The sequence below is a fragment of the Vombatus ursinus genome, unplaced genomic scaffold, assembly GCF_900497805.2.
Source record: "Vombatus ursinus unplaced genomic scaffold, bare-nosed wombat genome assembly UNPS02014811.1, whole genome shotgun sequence".
Taxonomy (NCBI): Eukaryota; Metazoa; Chordata; class Mammalia; order Diprotodontia; family Vombatidae; genus Vombatus; species Vombatus ursinus.
This window is the reverse complement of record NW_020954589.1, coordinates 1,283,217-1,305,203: the sequence shown is the minus strand read 5'-3', so window position 1 is coordinate 1,305,203 and position 21,987 is coordinate 1,283,217. Positions and strand designations below refer to the sequence as shown.

Sequence of the window (21,987 nt, the reverse complement as noted above, 5' to 3'; positions counted from 1 at the left end):
AAAGGAAAAAAAGAAAGTTACACGATAATTTTATTATATTTATAAAAGAACTAGCAAGTTACACATAATAGATTTGCAGTTTCATATGCAATCATCTTTTTTTTCTATTCTACTATGTTATGGAAATGCTTGTTTTATTAAGTTCAGAATAAAAAAAAGATTAAGATTTCGGTTGGGCGTTAGGGTCAGGTCTGGATTAGGCTGGGGTCAGGGTTGTAGTTGTGTTTAGGGTGAAGATTGTGACTATATGTTATAGTTAGGGGAGCATAAGACTTGGAGGAAACAGAAGACTGCTCTTTGAGAGAGCCTCAGACCTAACTACTCTCCCTACTTATCACCCCCTCTTCCCAGGTCAGTACTGTATGCCTGAGGAGGGCGTCCCGCTGACTCCCAAGGCCGACCTGTTGACCACGAAGGAGATTCTGACCCTTTCCCGGCTCTTTGTGAAGGAAGGGGTAGACAAGATCCGACTCACGGGTGGGGAACCTCTCATCAGACCTGACGTGGTAGACATTGTGGGTGAGTCCTGGCTGAATCTGGAACTTTCACCCTCTGTCCCTGCTACCCCCTTCCCTCCTTTCTCACCCCAGACACAGTCATCCGATTGGGTGTGATGGCTTTCTGGGCTGAGTCTAGCACTTTCTGGCCCTTGACTTTCCGGAGGTGTCTGTAAAATATGCCGTGTGCTTGTCCTGTGACTTGAAGTCTCCAGCTGCTGTTGGCAGGAGCCACCTGGCTCTGTTACGACACTGCTTTTCAGCCTTGAATTCTGCACACCTCCTGACCCACTTCATCTCCTTCCAGCCCCTGCCCTCTGCCCTTTCCCTCCCCTACCACTCAGCTCCTTGACTTTTCATCTGTGCCCCACCCTGAGCTGTGCCCCACTTTTTAAGCCAAATCCTGATAGCATTTCAATCCAGCCTTCCTGCTTCTAGTCACTTATTGTATGAGTGTGTGGTTATATGGCAAGAGCCCTAAATTTGGAGTGAGCTTGGCTTCAAATCCTAGTTCTGCTACTTACCATATTGTGACCTTGGACAAGTAATTTCCCTTCTCTGGGCCTCAATTTCCTCATCTATAAAATGAGAGGGTTGGCCTGATTCATCTGTAAGATCCCTTCCAGTTATAAATTCTATGATTACTCTATTGTTATCTCTGTCCTCCCCACCTCCCCCTAAAAAGCACTCTCTCAGGGATATTGGGACATTCATGCAAAGAAAATGGCCTCCTTGGGGGAGCTGGGCTCTCCTGGGTGTTGCCTTGGGGGTCAGGCTGTATTCTCAGAATTACCCTGAACCCCATAAACTCTGCTTGTTGCCAGCTTCCTCCTCATCTCCCTCCTCTCAGAGACCCTCACCCCACCTCAGCCAAGTCTCCACCATTATCTTTCTGGAGGCCGGGTGGGTGGGGATCTGGATCAGACATAGTGATAACAGCTGGCAGGATATAGTCAACTAAGTACTTTCATTTTTTTGTTTCTTCAGATCCTCGCACCAACTTTAGAAAGCAGCGAGTACAGCTATCACTATCCTTATTCTGTTAAGGAAGAAAATGAGTCTCAGAGAGGTGAAGGGATTTGCTTGGGGTCACACAGTAAGTTAGTAATGGGGCCAGGACTCCCTCAGATCTAGGGCTCTTGCCAGTATGCCACAGCTCTCTTTACAGATATGATGGGCTATGGGTGGTGGTCATAGGTATGAGGGGTGATGGGCTACATAGCATCAGTAGCTAGAGCCCAGATTGTGATTTGGCCTCTAAAGCTAGCTGGGTGGATCAGTCTCCAAGCCTCTGGATGGGAGGATGGCAGGTAAAGCACCTCCCTCCCTAGGAGAGCTTTTAAAAAAAAAGTGCAGCTGTGATCTCTTACATTTTGTGTCACTTGCTGGTACACACTTTCACCTCTAAGGCATAATCTTATCTTAGCCTCATATTGTTTTGTTGTTGTTATTCAGTTGTTTCAGTCATGTCCGACTTTTTTCGAGACCCCATTTGGGGTTTTCTTGGCAGAGATAACTGTAGTGGTTTGCTATTTTCTTCACTAACTCATTTTATAGATGAAGAAATTGAGACAAACAGGGTTAAGTGATTTGTCCGGTGTCACACAGCTGGGAAATGTCTAAGGCCAGATTTGGAAAATGAGTCTTCCTGATTCCAAGCCCAGTGTTCTATCCACTGCGCTTCTCAGCTCCTCATTTGGGGTTTTCTTGGCCAAGATACTGGAGTGGTTTGCCGTTTCCTTCTCCAGCTCATTTGACATATGAGGAAACTGAGGCAAACAGGGTTAAGTGACTTGCCCAGGGTCACACAGCTAGTGTCTAAGGCCAAATTTGAACTCGGAGTCTGATTCTCATATTGTTGCTTAATATTTCTTCAATGAAAACAGCTGTATCAGGTCAAATCTGAGGGTGAGAAATGGGCTTGGGAAAGGGGGACCAACCTTGTAGTAAAAAGATCAGTCTGAATCCCAGCTGTGTAGCTTTTCTAGCCGTGTAATCTTAGCTAAATCCCTGCCCAGCTCTGGACCTTTTAAAGTGGAGGAGTTGGTCTGGCTCAGTGGTGTCAAACTCAGGTAGAAATATAGACACTAAACTGTTCATCAGGATCTCTGTGGGCTGTGTATTGACTTAGAAAACCATATATTAATGCTATCTACGTGCTATTGTATTTCAATTTATTATGTGAAATATTTCCCAATTACGTTTTAATCTGGTTCAGCCTCATATGGATTGTGCAACCTGTTTAACACCTGTGGTCTACATGACTGGTGTGGTTCTGTTTAGCTCTGAATCTTATGATACTATGAAAGTTGCCCCTGTTCCTTGCCTCCACTACCTCTCCCACTCACCCACCCATACAACTAACCAGTGTCTCCTTTAGGAAATACTGAAAATCTTTCCCTACTCTTGGCAAGGGAGGAACCGCACAGTGAAACTGAACCAATTCCACATCTCACTATAGGCCCACTGCCTGGTTTCATGGTCTCACTTGCCTGATTTCTTCATTGGCTCTGGGCTCAAGTTCAAGCATAGAGCTGAACTGAAAATGCTCACAAGCAAATGAGTAGAGCGGAGAGTGGGAGTGGGAAGCTAGGGTAGAGGGGTCCATGTTGAAAACCACCATATTGCTTAAAAAAAAAAAGTCAAGTTATTGGGTATGGTGAGTTTTGTGGCATTTGACATAATTAACAGTTCCATCCCTATTATCTAAGGTTCCAGGAACAGCCTGAATAATAAAGATCCAAAGAGGGTTGAAAAATCTTCTTTTGGCCAAAAAGCTTCACCTTCCTTTGGGGAACACAAACTAGTCAGAATTTGGTTCCTTCATTGCCTCTTTTCTGTTTACCCCACAGCTCAACTTCAACAGCTGGACAGCCTGAAGACCATCGCCATCACCACCAATGGGATCAACCTTGCCCGGCTCCTACCTAGGCTCCAGGGAGCTGGGCTCAATGCCATCAACATCAGCCTAGACACCCTAGTGCCAGCAAAGTTTGAGTTCATCACTCGTAGGAAAGGTGACCAGAGCAGATCTATGGGAGGGTGGCACCATTACTAGGGAATGGATGGGTTCAGGTGGAGGTAATATGGAGTCAATCCATATTGGTTTCTTAGCCAAGGGTTGGTGGTGAGGTTGAACTGGTCATTTTCCATTGTCTCTGTCATTCCTCTTATCCCAAAGTCAACTAAGGAGATGTTGAAATGTTAAAGATGGAGGAGTAAGAAGAAAGAGGAAACTGACCTGAGATTTCCCAGACCAGAGTCAGCTCAAGACTTGCTGAATGCTTCTAAAAAATCATTTAAATTCACTTAAGTATTATTTGAGCACTTACTATATATTCCGTGCCATGCACAAAGATGAACAAGACCTTGTCCCTGCCCTTAAAGAGCTTATAGTCTAGCAGGGGAGATTGTGACACAGTCACAGAATTTCAGAGTAGGAAAGAACTTTAGTCTCAAACCTTCACCTTACACTAGAAGAAATAAAAGGAGAAGTAACTTGCCAAGGGTCATACAGAGATGGGGGTACAGACTAGGAGTCTGGCATTCCAGTCCAGTGTTCTTTCCATTATACTGTGCTCCCTCTCACTTGCATTCTGTGTTGCACTGTTCTTATTTGTAAGTACCTTAAGATAGAAAAGCACTGAAGGAACTCAGGGATAGGAACTGGTCCTGTGATTTCAGTAGGACAAGGAACTGGAGCTGGGGAAGCTGCGGCCTTGAGGCGCACGTGGCCCTCTAGGTTCAAGCTTCACGGAACAAATCCCTTAATAAAAGGATTTGTTCCATGAAGTTTGGATTCAGTCAAAGGCCACATTTGGAGACCTAGGTCCCCAAACCTCTAGGTCCAGACTTCACGGAACGGACCCCTTAATAAATGATTTGTTCCGTGAAGTTTGGATTCAGTCAGAAGGCCACATTTGGGGACCTAGAGGGCCACATGTGGCCTCAAGGTCGCAGCTTCCCCACCCCTGGATAGACTGTCTTCCAGGGCAAATAGATACCTTCTCTTCAAGACAGACTCATTGAGTAGAGCATACATCCAGTATGTGTCTGAGATGGAACTTGAATTCAGGTCTTTTGGGCTCCAAGGCCAGCTCTTTATCCACTATGCCAGGCTTCTTCTCACTCAGAAGAAAGAAAAAAAACAAATCACTAAGTCATAATGGATTAGAGAAGGCTTTGTGGAGTTCCTAAAGAAAAGGATGTCACTGAAGAGGGAGGGTATCCCACACAAAGGGAATATGGTGTGCTCATGCATGGAGGAAGGAGAGGACGGTAAGAGGTCGGGAAACAATTTGGGTTAGTCTAGCACATGGAGTGTACAAAGAAGAGGAAGTCTGAAAAAAGCAGAGAAGGATGGTTGAGTCCAGAGTGTGGAGGGTCTGAACTGCCAGGGGAAGAAGTGTGAGTGTGAATGTGTGTGTGTGAGTGTGAATGTGTGTGTGTGAGAGAGAGAGAGTGAGTGTGTGAGAGTGAGTGTGTTTGTGTGAGGGAGAGTGTGTGTATGTGTGTGAGAAAGTGTGTGTGAGAGGGAGTGTGTGTGTGTGTGTGTGTGTGTGTTGCAGGCAATAGGAGCCATTGTAAGTTTTTGACCACGAGTGATGGGGATTGGAGCTGTATGTTGGAAACATTATTCAAGCATCACACTTTGCAGGATGTTCTGAATTAGGGTGGTAGTATGAGTGGAGATTTTGTGCTAAAGTGATAAGGAGGGGCAGCTAGGTGGCGCAGTGGATAGAGCACACTGGCCCTGAAGTCAGGAGGACCTGAGTTCAAATCAGGCCTCAGACCAAACACTTGACACTTACTAGCTGTGTGACACTGGGCAAGTCACTTAACCCCATTTGCCTAAAAATAAATAAATAAATAAATAAATAAAATAAAATGATAAGGAAAATTTTGAGAGATTCCAGAGGTCAGAAGTAAGTGATCAGGGGACCAAATGGCAAGATGACTGATAATATTACTTTTTTTTTTAAGCCAGATTGTGATTTCAACAGTATAGGGAAGTCCTAATGCTTTAAATTAAAGAACTCTTAATGACTAAATTTCCTCCTCCAATGTGAACTGGCACCAGCTTTGCAACATATAGTCTTATTGAGTTGCTTCTCTAAGAAAACTGAGAAGCAATATGGTGCAGTGGTATCCACTGTATTGACTTAGAAAACCACAAATTAACATTATATCTGTTGTGTTGTATTTTTATTTATTTTGTTAAACATTTCCCAGTTTTATTTTAATCTGGTTCAGGTAGCACTGGGGAGGTTTTGCACAGTGAGTTTGACCCCTCTGATGTAGTGGATAAAAAGTAGAGTTTGGAGTTAGGAAGACCAGAGTTTCAGTCCTGTTTCTGACACATACTGCCTGTGTGACCCTGGGTAAGTCACTTAATCTCTTGGAGCCCCAGGAAACTTTGTAGTATTTTCCATTACCCATTTATAAATTGGAGTGACAGTCCATAGCAGGATAATCCACAACACTGGAATAACCAAACTGGAATTCTGTTTGGCTTTGGAATTCCCTGTAGGATTTGTACATAGCAGATTGGGCTTTTCCATGGAGTTTGGGCCTGGCTACTGATTCTGCTGTGAATTTGGATGTTGGAAAGAAACACCAAAGAGACAATTGAGTGTAGAATAATAATAATCACCACCATCACAACTGCCTAGGGATATATGAGGGTAAAGAAGCCTTAATCGCTCACCTCATCCCCCTACTTTCCCATACAGGTTTCCACAAAGTTATGGAAGGCATCCATAAGGCCATTGAGTTGGGTTTTGACCCTGTCAAGGTGAGGAAGTATTTGTTTGCTGTTAATTCCTTATCCCATTTGCTTCCCTTCCCCATCGACCCCTTTTTTTCACATCAGCTCCCTGGCCCCTAGATGACCTTCCAGATGTACGTTGTCTTAGCTCCCCACCTTGGTGTATCTGCCCTGCCCTTCATCTCTTCTAGCCCCATTGATCTGACATTACCCAACCCCAGAACGAGGCAAGAAAAGGGGGAGGGGGACACAAAAAGAAATGATGAAGAGGGAGAAAGACAATGAGAAGTGCTGGGAGCTGTCAGGATCCCCAGGGGACTGTTGTGTTTGGGGCTGCTTGGGTTGGGGGATGGCTTGGATAATGTTGAGTGTCAGCATGCTGTCCCTTCCTGGCCAGGTGAACTGTGTGGTGATGCGTGGCCTGAATGAAGATGAGCTGCTGGATTTTGTGGCCCTCAGTGAGGGGCTCCCACTGGACGTGCGCTTCATTGAGTACATGCCCTTTGATGGTCAGTGACTGGGCTGTGGGAAGGGTCCTATGACCTCAAAGACTGAGCTTTGCCTGGGCCATGTTGTGGGAGTGGCTGGTGTCATCATGGCTTCAATGTTGAGGGGTCTAGTTGCCCCCAACAATGGATCTCTTTGATTGGGAGCTCTGATACTGTGTCAGAATTTCTTAGTGATTCCTTTTGAGGATGTCTTAACTATTTACCCACTTCCAAGCCCTAGAAGAGGAACCGTGAATAGCAGGGATTGGAGTGGGGTTGGGGATAGGGATTAGGATCAGAAAATCATGTTAGAGCCAGAAGAAACCTTAGGGATCATCTGGTTCAACTCCTTTATTTTTATAGACAATTAAACTGAGCTTCAGAGAATCAAAGTGGTTTGCCCACAGTTGAAGAGCTGGGGATTTGAACCCTGATTGCGTGACTCCTAATAATAATAATAATAGTAATAAAGTAGCATTTATATAGAGCTTTAATTTTTGCAAAATGCTTTATAATTATTAACCTATTTTGTCATCACAACAGCCCTGGGAGATAGGTGCTATTATTGTCCCCATTTTATAGATGAGGAAACTAAGGCAAGCAGATCCTAACTTGCTCAGGGTCACACAGCTCCTGATTATCTGAGGCTGGATTTCAACTCAGGTCTTTCTGACTCTAGGTTCAGCACTCTGTCCACTGCACCACCTAGCTGCCTATTTGCTATTAATAACTCAAATTTTTGTGGCACTGTATGGTTTACAAAGCCCTTTCCTCACAAAGATCCTGTGAGGTAGATGGTAAAAATATCATTATCCCCATTTGATAGTTGAATAAACTGAGGCTTTGAGAAGTCAAATGATTTGCCCATCTCCACTTTGCTACTAAGATTCTCATACTGGAAGAGAAGTATGATGAGGTCAATTTTGAGGGTCCTATCCAATATGAAGATTCTGTGATTCTCTAAATGTGTAATTTTTATAATGATAATAATAGCTACTGTTGTCAAAGACCTCAGAGGTGTATGAAGTACTTTCCTCAGAACAAGCCTGCAAGGCAGGGAATGCAATTGTTTTTATGTCCATCTTACCAAAAGGGAAACTGAGGTGAAATAACTTGTCCGGGATCACAGAGATTGGGCAATGTTGTGATCTTCTGAAAAGTGACCAAGGCTGCTGTGTGCTGCCCCCTCCCCCCCGCCAGGTAACAAATGGAACTTTAAGAAGATGGTCAGTTATACGGAAATGCTGGACATGATCCACCAGCGCTGGCCAGAGCTGGAGAAGCTACCAGAGGAAGCCTCTAGCACAGCTAAGGTTGGAAGGGAAATTGGGCTGGGGTCTGAGACAGGGAGGTTAGCCCGTGTCTTCCTCCTAGAGGAAGTGAGAAGTTTGGCAGAGAGTAGGAAGTCTGGGTTGACGTTCTAGGAGGGTGGAATAAGGTAAGATAATAGAAAACAAAATGAAACAAACAAGCAAAAAACTTGCCGTATGTCTTGGTTGGAAGATCTTGAGATGTTTCAGTTGGGAGAATGGGAGTAGTGGGGTGAATTGGAGGGCAGCATAGGGGGTGGCATTGCTTTCTTCAGTCATCTATGTAGGAAGTCTTTTGGCGTGAAGGTCAAGAGATGGATGAAATAGCCTTTATGGGGTTGGGAATTGGTCTGTCTGGAGTAAGGGTTGGGTAGGAGGAGCTCCTGCTGACATCTTAGTGGAGACTTCATCTCCCTAGCACATTTCCCATAGCTCCAAGCTGCTTCTTCTCCTCCAGGCCTTCAGGGTCCCTGGTTTCCGAGGCCAGATCAGCTTCATTACGTCCATGTCTGAGCATTTCTGTGGGACCTGCAACCGCCTCCGCATCACAGCTGATGGGAACCTCAAGGTGGGTCACCCCTTCCCCACAATGCCTCACCAGCTGAACTACTTTCCCCCAATGTCATTTCCCTCAAGAGTTTTGTCTCCCCAGTGTTGTTCCATCTCCACCCCCCTCCAGTAGTGTCAAAGCCATCCTGAATATCTTCTCTTTCTTCCTCCTGAGATATTGATTATTTTAGGGAGTAGGTACGGAATGCTGGAAAGGATTGACTTTATAGACCAGGAATTCTTACCCTGAGGTCCATGAACTTGATTTTTTGGAATATCTTGATAAGTGAGTTTCAATATAATTAGTTTCTTTTGTAATCCTATATATTTTATTTTATTCATTTAAAAACATTATTCTGAAAAGGGGTCCATGGGCTTCACTGGACTGCCTAGGGAGTCCATGAAACAAGGTTGAGAACCCTTGATTTAGAGATTTCTTTAGAAAACAGCACACAGAGATGGTTGATGGTAAAGCAGGCCAGGCTTGAGATATATTCTGTGTCATTACCCGGGGGATGATGGGAGCCTTGGAACAGGACAATGGGTGAGCTGCTCTCTTGAGCCTTAGGGAATTCTCTGAACTCCAGGATAGGGGTTGACTCGTAGGTGGATTGTGATTGCTTAGAAGCTCTCTGTCCTGTTCCCCTTTTCCCTCCTCCAAAAAAAAAATCTCAGTTATATCACCCTTACTCAACCAAAGGTCTGGGACAGGAGTGGGGAACCTGTGGCCTTGAGGCCACATGTGGCCTTGAAGTCCTTAGGTGTGTCCTTTTGACCAAGTCCAAGTTTTACAGAACAAATCCTTTTTATTAAGGGGATGTGTTCTGTGAAGTTTGGATTCAGCCAAAGGGCTGCACTTGAGGACCTAGAGGGCCACAAGTTCCCCACCCCTGTCTGGGGCTTATCAAAATCAAAGCCTAAAAGGTATCTATGGATTTTGCATCAGAACTGCTGATTTGGAACACTGTAGCCAGTTATATCATCCTTGACACCGAACCTATCTATTATTCAATAACAGTTTAATGATTATATTCAGTGTACTCAGCATTCTAGATACCATGGGAGAAGCATACAGAGAAGTACAGGGTCTGTCATTTAAGAGCTCATAGTCTCAGAGAACAGAATGCATAAGAAAATTTTTTTAAAGAAGGCAACTGTGCTGAAAACTGCCACAAGGCAGTGTTCCAAGTGAATGCCGCAGGGATCAGAAAAAAAGGTGCTGTTGTGTGTTGGGGTGGCCCTGCTTTTCCTAAAGGAGGGACCATTGGAGACGAGCCAAGTTGGAATTGGATAGATAGAGAAGATCAAGGAGGAGCATTCCAGGAACAGGAAATATTGTGAACAAAGGTAGGAAGGAGAAAAATTTTGGCAGATGGTATATAGGCCGGTTTGATTGCATCAGAGAATATATGGAAGGGAAAGTAAGAGGAGATAAACCTGGCAAAAGTAAGTGGGGACCAGACTGTAGAAGGCCTTAAATACTAGGATGAGGAATATGGACTTTATTCTGTAGGCAGCGGGAAGCCACTGAAGAGTTTTTGTGTCAGCGGTGGCATGGTGGCCTCTGGCAGGTGGCATGATGAAAACGGTGCATTCATCAAGAAGATTCTTCAGTGCATGAAGGATTAGAGTGGGGCTAACTAGCGGTAGGGAGACCAATGAGGAAACCATTTTAGTCGTTACCGATTTGAGGAATATTTTTTTTTATTTTTTTATTTTTTTTGGCAATTGGGTTTAAGTGACTTGCCCAGGGTCACACAACTAGTAAGTGTCAAGTGTTTGAGGATGGATTTGAACTCAGGTCCTTCTGACTTCAGGGCCCGTGCTCTATCCACTGCGCCACCTAGCTGCCCCTTGAGGAATATTTTTGAAAGAAGAGAAAAAAACAGAATCTAATGACTGACTTCTTCCCAGAGCTGATTCTGAGGTTGTGGTTATGGGTGAGAGTGACAAGGAGGGATTGTATCACTGACAGAAATAGGGACATCTAAAAGAGAAGTTTGGTTTTAAGTATAGACTGATTTCAGTTTGAGAAACTTTGAGGTGACTGGGACGTCCAAGTGGAAATATCTTTGGGAGACTCTCACCTGTGCCTGACCTAGAAGCTGGACAATGATTTTTTGCAGGTGATCCTGGCAGGGCCTCCTCTATCTTTAAGCTGCTTGGCCCAGGGGTAGGGAACGTGCAGCCTTGAGGCCACATGTAGCCCTCTAGGTCCTCAAGTGTGGCCCTTTGACTGAATCCAAACTGTGGATTGGATTTGGATTCGGTCAAAGGACCACACTTGAGGACCTAGAGGGCCATGTGTCACCGTCTCTGGGCCGCAGGTTCCTCGCCCTGGGGCCTTGGCCCTTTCCCCTCACTACCCAAGAGCATCTTCTTTTTATTGTCATGAACTCACAAGATTATAGATCCTGAGCTGGAAGGGACTTAAGAAGTCCCTTATTTTATAAATGGGGAAAATGAAGGCCAGGGAAGTTAAGTTAGAGGCAGCGAGGTGGTGCAGTGGATGCTGGGCCTGAGTTCAGATTTGGCCTCAGATACTTTCTAGGTCTGTGACCCTAGGCAAGTCACTTAATCCCTGTCTGCCTCAGTTTCCTCCTCTGTAAAATGGGTTTAATAACAGCACCTATTCCCTAGCATTATTATGAGGATGAAATAAGATAATATTTGTAAAGTACTTAGCACAGTTTCTGAAATGTACTTAATAAATGCTTGTTTCCTTCCTTCTGCAAGGTCAAACAGGTAGTAAGTGTCAGAGGCAGGATTTAATAATAGCTGATATTTAATAATTTTTAATAATAGCTAGGAGGCACAATGGAGAGAGCACCAGGAGTCAGGAAGACTCATCTTTCTGAGTTCAAATCCGGGCTCAGACACTTGCTCGTTGTGTGGCCCTGGGCAAGTCACTTAACCCTGTCTGCCTCAGTTTCCTCATCTGTAAAATGAGCTGAAGAAGGAAATGGCAAAACACTCTAGTATCTCTGCCAAGAAAAGCCCAGATGGGGTCAGGGAGAGTCAGACATGACTGAAAAACAACTGAATAACACATATTTTTATAGAGCTTTGAGGTCTGCAAAGTGCTTTACATATGTGATTTGATTCTTACAACAAGAACATGGCTGAGGCAGGATTTCAACCTGGTGGTTCCTGTCTCCAAATCCCACATTCATATCTTATCTCCTGCATCACCTGATTGCCTCTGATTTGAGCTCAGGTCCTCTGATTTCAGAGACAAGTGATTTTCCTACTGTACCAGGCTGCATCCTTATCTCTTCCTGTTATAGCTTTAATCCATTTCCTTTTGTTCCAAGCTCAGTGGGCTGAGGGAGGGAGGAGGATATCCGGTCCCCATCCAGGGACCAAAACCCAGTGATGAGGGTGAGTGTCATCGATTCTGTGTTGTGATGTTGGGCAGGTTTGCCTCTTTGGAAATTCAGAAGTGTCTCTACGGGATCACCTTCGGGCTGGGGCCTCTGAGGAGGAGCTGCTGAGCATCATCGGGGCTGCCGTGGGCAGAAAGAAGCAGCAACATGCAGGTATTGAGGTTGGGAGAGGGAGGGAGTTGGGAGGGTTGAGAGGGAAGTTGATGAGGGTTGCGGGGGGGGGGGGGGGCTGGGCAGACTAGCGCTAGGGAGAAAGGGTGGCAGCTTAAATCCTATTAAGTCTTCCTTACCCCAGTCATTCCTCTTGGACCTTGTGTCCCTCTCCCATGGGTGGGGGGAGAGGGAGGACAGAGGAGGCAGATAAGCTGCTCACTTGGGTCTCTACCTCTCTTCCCTATCTATATCCCCTTGCACCCACCTTTTCTGGAAGTTTATCAAGATTTGAGGGCTGGGAGTCTGGAAGGCTGGTTTCCCTATTATTCTAAAGACAGCCTTATTGTGTACTCATCCACGTATGTGTTTGTGCATGAACACAGGTATTTGTCATACCAGGTGTACATGTTGTCCATCTATCTCTTCCATTCATTGATCTCTTCCCCCTGCCCCGTTTTTCTCTTCCTTTTTCATTTTTCCCCCTAACTCAGGCATGTTCAACATTGCCCAGATGAAGAACCGGCCCATGATCCTCATCGGTGGGTGACCCATCAGTACGTAACCGTTTGTCCCCACCCTTTATCCTTCCCTGTCCTTCAAAGACCTCCCTGGGGGCAGGGGTGAGAATTGGGTGAAGGGGAAGTAGGGCTATCAGATCTTTAATGATAGGTCCCATTTTCATTAAGGTTCAATAAAAGAAGTAGGATACGTAGGGTCAAACTTTGAGGAGATGGTATGGTGGGTCTGGAGTTGGAAATTGTTGTTCAATAGTTTTTTTTTCAGTCTTTTTGACTCTTTGTGACCCCATTTGGGGTTTTCTTGGCAAAGATACTGGAGTGGTTTGCCATTTCTTTCTCCAGCTCATTTTACAGATGAGGAAACTGAGGCAAAAAGGGTGAAGTGACTTTTCCAGGGTCACACAGCTAGTGTCTGAAGTCACATTTGAACTCAGGAAGATGAGTTTTCCTGACTTCAGGTCCAGCACTCTATCCACTGTGCCACTACGCTGCCTTCTGGAGTCAGAAGACTGGATTCAAATCCTAATTTTGCTACTTGTTACCTCTGTGATTGTGGACAAGTCACTTAATTCTTTGAGCCTCAGTTTTCTAACATGAGCAACTAAGAGCTTGGCCTTGATGACCTTTGAGGTCCTTTCCAGTTCTAAACTGTCCCTTTGAATCATTGGGAAAATAATATTCGACTGATTGGAGTTCAGACGGCTAAGGGGCAGTTCTTTTTTTTTTGTTTTTTTGTTTTTGTTTTTGTTTTAGGCAATTGAGGTTAAGTGACTTGCCCAGGGTCACACAGTTAGTGAGTGTTATATGTCTGAGGGCAGATTTGAACTTAGGTCCTCCTGACTCCAGGGCCAGTGTTCTATCCACTGCGTCCCAAAGGAGCAGCTCTTACTGAATAGGAGTTAGGTACAAGGCTTTTGCTTCAGAAACAGATCATTTCGGCCACTTGGCTAATACCCAGTGAACTCACAACAGACTAATATGAGTAATGTATCAAGGATCCATGATTTCATCAGCCCAGTGTACCTTCTTCTGACATGGGCTTTTCATGCATGTCTTGGTTGGATTGTGTCATGAGTTGCTTTGATCAAAAATGGCAGCTGGCAGTCAACTTTCCTGGTGATGAGCCTCTCCATGTTTAGTTAGGCTGGTTCTCAGGAAGCAGACACACATGGCTGGTCACCAAACCCATCCTTTTCACCTTTGCAACCTGGTAGAATTCTCCAAGCTTATGCCTTTTAGAACCCTGGATCATCTTCACTTCATGAGGAGCAATTGGGGAAAATTACATTGGGTTAGAAACCTAGAACTAGAAGGGAACTCAGAAGACATCTAGTCCAACTTCCTTACTCTACAGATGAGGAAACTGAGGCCCAGAGAGGTTCAATGACTTGGTCACATAGGTAGCAAACATCGGAGATGGGATTTAAATCCAAATCCTTGACTTTGGAGCCAGGGCTCTTTCTACTGAACTTTGAGAAATAATAATGGTGCCTACAAAGTGCCTCCAAAAGAATGTGCCTACAAAGTAACAAGATAGGTGGTCGCCATATATATCTTATAGAATCTGCCTTATTTCTTCATAGTCAGACTTATGAGGTATACCCTTACTGATGTGGGGCTGATGGAAGTTATAGGATCATGGATTGAGAGCTGTAAGGGACCTTAGAACAAGGCTTCTTAATCTAACTCCCCAATGAGTCTATAAATAGATTTCATAGTGTGGAAGGGCATAGTATGGGAAAAATTATATCTTCATTTCAATGTAAGTGGTTTCCCCTATAATCCTATATATTTTATTATTCTGAAAAGGAGTTCAGCAGGGGTTTATGGGCTTCATCAGTCTTCTAAAGAACCCCTATCTTAGAGGCATTTCAACCCCCCATCCATTTTACAGATGAGGAAACTGAGGCCCAGAGAGGTTCAATGATTTGCCCAAGGTCACCTAGGTAGTAATTGTCAGAACCAGAATTCAAACCCAGATTCTCTAACTAAAGTCAGCACATTGACTATCCCATGAGTCTTTCATGGGATATGAAGGTGATTAAAAAAAATACAGAATAAAATTAATTCATTAGTTAAAGAAAAGAGATACCAAAACAAGACTTCAAATTGGTTGTTTTTTTTTTTCCCTAGATTTTCTTTCAGTCATGGAATGTATTATTTTCTTTCTTTCTTTCTTTCTTTTTTAGGCAATTGGGGTTAAGTGACTTGCCCAGGGTCACACAGCTAATAAGTGTCAAGTGTTTGGTCTAAGGCTGGATTTAAACTCAGGTCCTCCTGACTTCAGGGCCAGTACTCTATCCACTGCGCCACTTAGCTGCCCCTTGTCTTATTTTCTTAGGAAAAAAAAAATTATGTAAAACTCATCTCAAAAGTTCACCAAAGAGGCCTTATTAAAAACAGTTTACTTATAAAGAGAACATGTAATTTCAGAGGTGCATACTGCATTGTAATCGAAAAAAAATTGTTATTGTTCAGTCATGTCATACTCTTCAAGAGCCTGTGGACCATATCACATTAATACTATCCATGGGGCCTTCTTGGCGAAGATACTGGAGTGGTTTGCCATTTCCTTCTCCGGTGGATTAAAGCAAATAGAGGTTAAGTGACTTGCCCAGGGAAAGTGTCTAAGGCTGGATTTGAACCCAGGTCTTTGTGACTCTGGGCCCAGCACTCTGACCACTGAGCCATCTAGCTATCTGAAGAATACATACATCCAATAGTAGGGAGGTAATGAGAGGTAAAGAATTAGAAGGTTTCCCAAGGGTGATGTCAGAATATGAAATAAGAACAGAGTTCTGTAATTCAGACTTATTCCAAATACTTCTTACTAATGAGAGGCAGCAGGGCATCGTGTTTAGAGAGCCAGCTTCAGAGCCAGAAACACCTGACTTCAATTCTAGTTTCTGGCACTTACTGTCTTTGTGATTCTAATTCTGGCCAAGTCATCCATCTAGGCAAACTCTCCAAGACTGTAAGTGGCTGAGAAGGTGCTCACTTACATTGGTAGATGGAATTTCTTCATTTGGGATTTCCCCATATCATTGAAATCACAGCTCCAGCCTTTCTCCCCATCCTTGCCAATTCAAAGAGACTCTTAGAATCATAGGATTGTAACACACCATCAGAGACCATGAAGTTCAGTGAGCCTTATGCCTTCATTTTTACCAGTGAACTTCCTTCAAGTTGGGTGGAATGAATGAAAAACCCTGAGAGGCAGAGTTTCTGGGTAATTAATAATCAATTTATTAATTAGGCTAGCCAGCAATCAACAAATTCATGGTCAGTGGTTTCTCCTGGTAACCAAAGACAAAAGACATGGAGAACCTGAAAGCTTTAAATAATCCTTGAAAGGGAATTCCATTGACAACTGAAAATCAACCCTACCTGGTGGACATTTAATGAGGAGGTGGGCTAGAAGTCTTCAGCTCTTCCTCCTGAGAGGAGGTTGATCATGAGACTGAGCTTCCGCCAGCAATCTGGACGGGAGAACCATCTCTATCCAGACCACTCTGGTTGGTTTTCTCCTTCATGAGGTGGGTTACCCTAAACTCTAATGGAGGGGTACAAGGACAGGGGCTCATTTCCTCTGGGTAAGAACTCACCTAGACTGGATTCTGTTTAAATTCTAATCAGGAGTAAGGTGTCCTAGTTAGGTGGGGTCCTGCCTCAGATTGAAGAGCATGTTCCCTGAGGGTTAGGGATAATCTTAACCAGTCGTGTCCGTCAGAGGCAGACCTTCCATAGGAGCTCGGCCTCAATGAAGAAACAGAGGAAAAAAGCTTGAATGCCAATTTAACAATTGGTCATTAATATAATAGTAAAATAATAATTCCTTTCATGGGAAAACCCTTGGATGCCATGTGGAGGAGAGATTAGACTTCTTTTGTTTGGTTTCAAAGGGCAGAAGTAGGAAGTGGATATTGCAAAGGAAGAAATTTAGGTTTCACATAAGGAAAAACACCTTTGAATCAACCCATCAGCAAATATTTATTAAGCATATACTGTGTGCCAGGTCTTGATGTTAAGTTCTAGAAAGACGAAAAAAAAAAAAAGAAATCCCTGTCCTCAGGGAGCTTACATTCTACTGGAGGAGACGACAAACATCAGAACACATAAGGTAAGTAGAGGACAAAGGGATGGTAGCTGTCTAGGGGATGGCAGTAGCAGCTGGAGGAGGTAAACAAAAGCCTTGTTGGAGCTGAGTCCTGAAGGAAGCCAGTGATTCCAGAGGTCAGAAGCGAGGAAGACGGGCATTCTAGGAATGAGGACTCGCCAAAGCAAAGCCACAAAGGCAGGTTAGGAAGAGCTGTATTTGAAGTACAGCAGCCAGGCTAAGAGTAGAATTTAAGAAGGTTGGGAACACAAGAAGGGGCCAAGTTTTGAGGAGCTGCCAAGGTTTCTAGGTGGCACAATGGATAGAGTGTCGGGCCTGGAGTCAGGGAGACTCATCTTTGTGAGTTCAAATCCAGCCTCAGACAGTTCCTAGCTGTGTGACCCTGGGCAAGTCACTTAACTCTGTTTGCCTCAGTTTCTTTATCTGTACAATGAGCTAGAGAAGGAAATGGCAAATCACTCCGGTATCTTTGCCAAGAAAATTCCAAATGGAGTCATACAGAGTCAGACGTGATTGAACAAGAACAAAGGACTTCCTGTTAGAACCTGGAGGTAATAGGGAACCACTGAGGTTTATTGAGCAGGGAAGCGGGACGCAGCGAGATCTACACTTTAGAAAAATCACTTTGGCCACTGAGTAGAGGCTAGATTGGAATGGGGAGAGACTGGGAGGCCCATTCCTGGATTATACTAATAGTCCAGGTGACAAGTATCAAGAGCCTGACTTGGAATGTTAGCTGTGTGAGTCGACAGAAGGGGACACACATGAGACATGTTGTAGAGAAAGAAGTTACGATACTTGGGCATGTGGTCTATAAGTAGAACAGGCTGCCATGGGAGGTAGTGGGTTGATTCCCTTTTGTTGGAGGGTTGAAAGCAAACGTTAAAGGCAGACTGGTTAGGTCCTTTAACCATTGGTTGGGTTAGTGGGATTCCTTTTGGATACATTTTGGCCCAGACTCCTGTTACGTTCTTTTCCAACTTTAAAATTCTATAATTACGTGACAAAATTAGGCTCAGAAAAGAGTAGTAGACTTGTCCAAGGTGACAAAGGAAGTTAGTGCAAGAGCCAAGACTAGAACCCAGGTCTTTTGGCTCCTTGTCCAGTGTTACTGCTGTGATGCCTCCAATGACATTTTATCATTTTCAAGTGTGTAAAATGACTTGAGTCAGACAAATAAAATGTGGCCCCAAAGGCAGAGGATCTTAAAGGGGCCTGCTTTAAGGAAGAGAAGAGGCCACCTTGAAATGAGCCTGTCTCCTGTAAGTAAATGTGCAGGTCTGAAATGCTTGAGGACTGCTTGAAGGCATTTGACAAAATGCATTCTCCTAAGTAGGTTAAATGTTTCCCCTAGTATCTTGTTTATACTTGTTAATTTGCTTAACAGATTTTTTTGTTGGCGATAGAGACTTCATCTAGGGAAATTTTAGTCCTTCATCTAGGACTTTTCTCTTTTTTTTTTTTTTCTTTTGAAATTGTCAAAAATTCTCTATGAGTAAAGTTGTGGTATAAGAGTCTGAGGACCTAGATTAGAATCCCATCTCCGAGCCTTCCTACCTGTGTGCCCTTAGGCAAATCCTTCTGCCTCAGTTTCCTTATCTGTAAAATGAGGAGGGTGTACTCCCTGGATGGTCTCCCGCGTTCCTTCTGGCAACAGATCTGCAATTCTCTGTTTTTCAGAGGCAGCATAGCAAAGTGGATAGGATGATGTAATCAGAATCAGGAAAACTGGATTTGAATCCTACATCAGACACTTACTAGTTTTGTGACACCTATCCCCCACTCCCCCCTCAGCAAGTCACTTAACCTCTCTATTCTTCAGTGGCCTCTAAAGTCCCTTCTGCTCTAAATCTATGATTCTATAAGTAAAAATTTTTGTTGTTCAGTCATGTCCGACTCTGTGACCCCATTTGGAGTTTTCTTGGCAAAGATACTGGGAGTGGTTTGCCATTCCCTTCTCCAGCTCATTTTATAGATGAGGAAACTGAGGCAAACAGGGTTAAGTGATTTGCAAGGATCACACAGCTAGTAAGTGTCTGAGGCCAGATTTGAACTCCTGAATCTTCCTGATTCCAGGCCCAGCACTCTATCCACTAAGCCACCTAGCTTTCCCAAGTGAACATTAAAGGTTTTATTATTTAAAAAAAAATGGAAAGAACTTTGAGAGGTCATCTGGCCCATTGACTCTTAAGTCATAATAGGCAGATGGGGGGAGTAGCTTCGTTTTCCTAAGGATGGGAGCTCACTCTGCAATTCAGATCATCGTTTTGTAGCACACTGGGGAAGCTGATTTCTGGCTGGTCAGGGTGACTGAGGAAGGGTGAAAGTTTTCAAGAAACTATTTACTTCAGAGTTTTGCCTTTGTGTCTCGTCCTGTGTCTCTCTATTGCTTACATCTCTGTGGCTTTCTGCCCACATCTTCCTTACCTTCCTGTTGGCTCACTATTGCCTTTAACCTCTTCTCTTCTTCCCTTTTTCCATATAGGGTGCTTCCCAAAGCTTGGAGATGCTCCTCTCACCTCTTCCAGCCTTCCCCCCTGGGACCCTCTTCACATCCAGGGGCTCAGAGCCAGAGGGAGTTTCTCCGGCCACATGGGAGCTTCATGGACAAGAGGGGGATTACCACGAGTCCTTCCTCCAACCCAGCCGAGGCTAGAGGCAAGCTCTTCCTGGAGATTCTATAGCTCTCACCCCCAAGATCCTGACTGCAGCACCAAGTGCCTTAACCCAGAGACACCAGTTGTCCCAGCTACCCCCAGACTCTCTCCTCTCTCAGACCAGCTGACCCACATGGACTCAGAAGGGCGGGCTGCCATGGTTGATGTGGGCGGAAAGCCAACCACGGAGCGGGTGGCTGTGGCCTCTGCTGTGGTCTTCCTGGGGCCTGAGGCCTTCAAGCTCGTCCGCCAGAACCAGCTGCGGAAAGGTGATGCCTTGGCTGTGGCCCAACTGGCCGGAATCCAGGCAGCCAAACTGACCAGCCAGCTGATCCCACTGTGCCATCATGTGACTCTGAGCCATACCCAGGTACAGCTAGAGCTGGATGCTGCCCGCCACGCTGTAGTGATCCAGGCATCATGTCGGGCATGGGGTCCCACTGGTGTGGAAATGGAAGCCCTCACTTCTGCTGCCATAGCTGCCCTCACCCTCTATGACATGTGCAAAGCAGTCAGCAGGGACATTGTTCTGGGAGACATCAAATTGCTTAGCAAAACAGGGGGTCAGCGAGGGGACTTTAATCGAAGCTCAAATTCCATATCCTCTCAGTCCCAATTCTGACATACCCAAGTGCCCTCCCTTTCTGAGAATCTGCAGCAGGCTTTGTATCAGCATCTAGGATGAGGTTTCATCTTGGTCTGGGTCACTGTGCCCTTTTATCACTCCCCGTTATCCAGGACCAAAGAATGTCAGAGCTGAGAGGTCCCTTAAGAATAAGTCATGGATTCAGAGCCAGAAAGGAACTCAGAGACCATCTAGTCCAAAACTGTCATTTTACAGATGAGAAAACTGAAGCCCAGAGTGGGAGATTAACTACTTGGGACAAAGGAGTCAGGATGACACAGCTCTCTAGTCAGAGGGAGAAATGGGGTTAGGACTCAAATATAGTACCTGAGGATAGTGAGAATAAGAATCCTTTGCAGAGCATTCAACACTTTTCAAAATACTTTCGTATCCATGATATCATTTGACCCTTGGAATAACACTGTGGGGCCAGCAGTGGGGAGACAAAAGGTCCAAATCATCTACAAGTTAAATCAATGGCCTTAGATAAGAGAGTTTATTTATTAATACCCCCTACCCCCAATGGACTCTCCCTTACTCAACATTTTTTTCCACCTCATTTGTTTTTGCCTTGGTTTAGGTCTTTAGTGCAGTTTTAAGCTACTAAAGCTTTTAAGTAAAGGGGCGCTAAGACTTTGGAGATATCCTGTATCATCTGTTGCTGCCTTATCTTCTCGGCCCCCCTAACAGGCTGACGTCCCCTCCTGGGAGAGGACTTTGGTCCAGTTTCTTTTTCCAAACAGGGAAAGAAGGGAGGACAGACAGGCCCTAGGAATTTTTGCTCGTTGCTTTTATTGATGCCCTTAATTTTTTTGTTAAACCTCACAATCATTTCCAGGTATACCCTCCCATACCCTCTATGAGCCTTCCTCAATGATAGAAACACACAGTTAAGGAGAAACCAGCCAAGGCAGAGGCCACATCTGACAGTAGAGGTAACATTCCACAGCCATCATCTCCTACCTCTGCAGTTCAAGGAGGGTGGTTCCTCTCCCTTCTCCAAACCTGAGTTATTCTTATTCTTCTTGTGATAGACTTGCCCCCAGCCAGCCGGAGAAGCAAAGATTTATGGGTGGTCAGTACTCACTCCCTTCTCTCCCCATTCTTAGGAAGTTTATGTAGGTGGGGTAGGAAAAGGAATTTTCTTGGTGAGGATGAATGAGAATGATTTCAGTTTAGCTCTGGAGTTCGAGTTTTTACACTTGGAAGGGAACTTAGTGACCATTTCTATTTGGGGTTTATTTTTTTCTGGCTCAGGAATGTAGTCTGACTCTTTTCCCTCCAAACCATATCCCTTAATTTACCTTAATTATCCTATTTCACAGAGGTAGTGCAGTGGATATGTTATTGGGCCTGGAGTCAGGAAGACCTGAGTTCAAATCCAGCCTGAGACACTCCTGTGTGACCTTGGACAGGTCACTTAACCTCTGTTTGCCTCAGTTTCCTCGTCTGTAAAATGGGGATAATAATAGCACCTACCTTGCAGGGCTGTTGTGAGAATCAATTGAGATTATATTTGTAAAACACAGTGCCTACATAGTAGACACAGTAGAAATTCTAGCTATTATTGATATTATTACGTGTGAGAGGGCAGTGAGCAGGGAACTGAGAGAGACAGTCCCACTCTGGGTCATCATACATCACCCCTTAGTCTTCTCAGTTTTAGGCTTAACAGTGCCACCTCCCTCTTGTGTCTTTATTGTCTTCCCTTTTTCTCTCTTCTCCATTCCATCTGACCCTGACAGTGATGTCATGTCAGACTCTGAGGTATCTGACATCTTACACCATTGGCTTGACAGCTATGCAAAATGACAGTGGCTAAGACTGGCTTCAGATCTCCCTTTGTCTTTCCATCTTCCCAGGGAAAATAGGGTCAGGATGGTTGAGGACTGCTTTCCTACTCTGTTCTCAGTAAATGAT

At 44.5% G+C, this 21,987-nt stretch overlaps 1 protein-coding gene across 2 annotated transcripts in view; it reads left to right on the top strand.

Moving 5' to 3' along the window:
• Positions 1 to 21,468, top strand: part of LOC114053503 (molybdenum cofactor biosynthesis protein 1-like) — a 40,905-nt gene extending 19,437 nt beyond the window's left edge. Inside the window, exons 3-11 of one of the 2 annotated variants that reach the window (XM_027876611.1) lie at positions 352 to 519; positions 3,350 to 3,514; positions 6,230 to 6,291; positions 6,662 to 6,773; positions 7,953 to 8,065; positions 8,520 to 8,630; positions 12,030 to 12,150; positions 12,642 to 12,689; positions 19,271 to 21,468. In XM_027876611.1, the coding sequence (XP_027732412.1) occupies positions 352 to 519; positions 3,350 to 3,514; positions 6,230 to 6,291; positions 6,662 to 6,773; positions 7,953 to 8,065; positions 8,520 to 8,630; positions 12,030 to 12,150; positions 12,642 to 12,689; positions 19,271 to 20,064 (1,694 nt within the window). In that variant the 3' untranslated portion in view covers positions 20,065 to 21,468. Of the gene's footprint in view, positions 1 to 351; positions 520 to 3,349; positions 3,515 to 6,229; positions 6,292 to 6,661; positions 6,774 to 7,952; positions 8,066 to 8,519; positions 8,631 to 12,029; positions 12,151 to 12,641; positions 12,705 to 19,270 lie in introns of both variants that reach the window. The other variant, XM_027876612.1, reaches the window with a different exon arrangement.
• Positions 21,469 to 21,987: the final 519 nt, after the last annotated feature.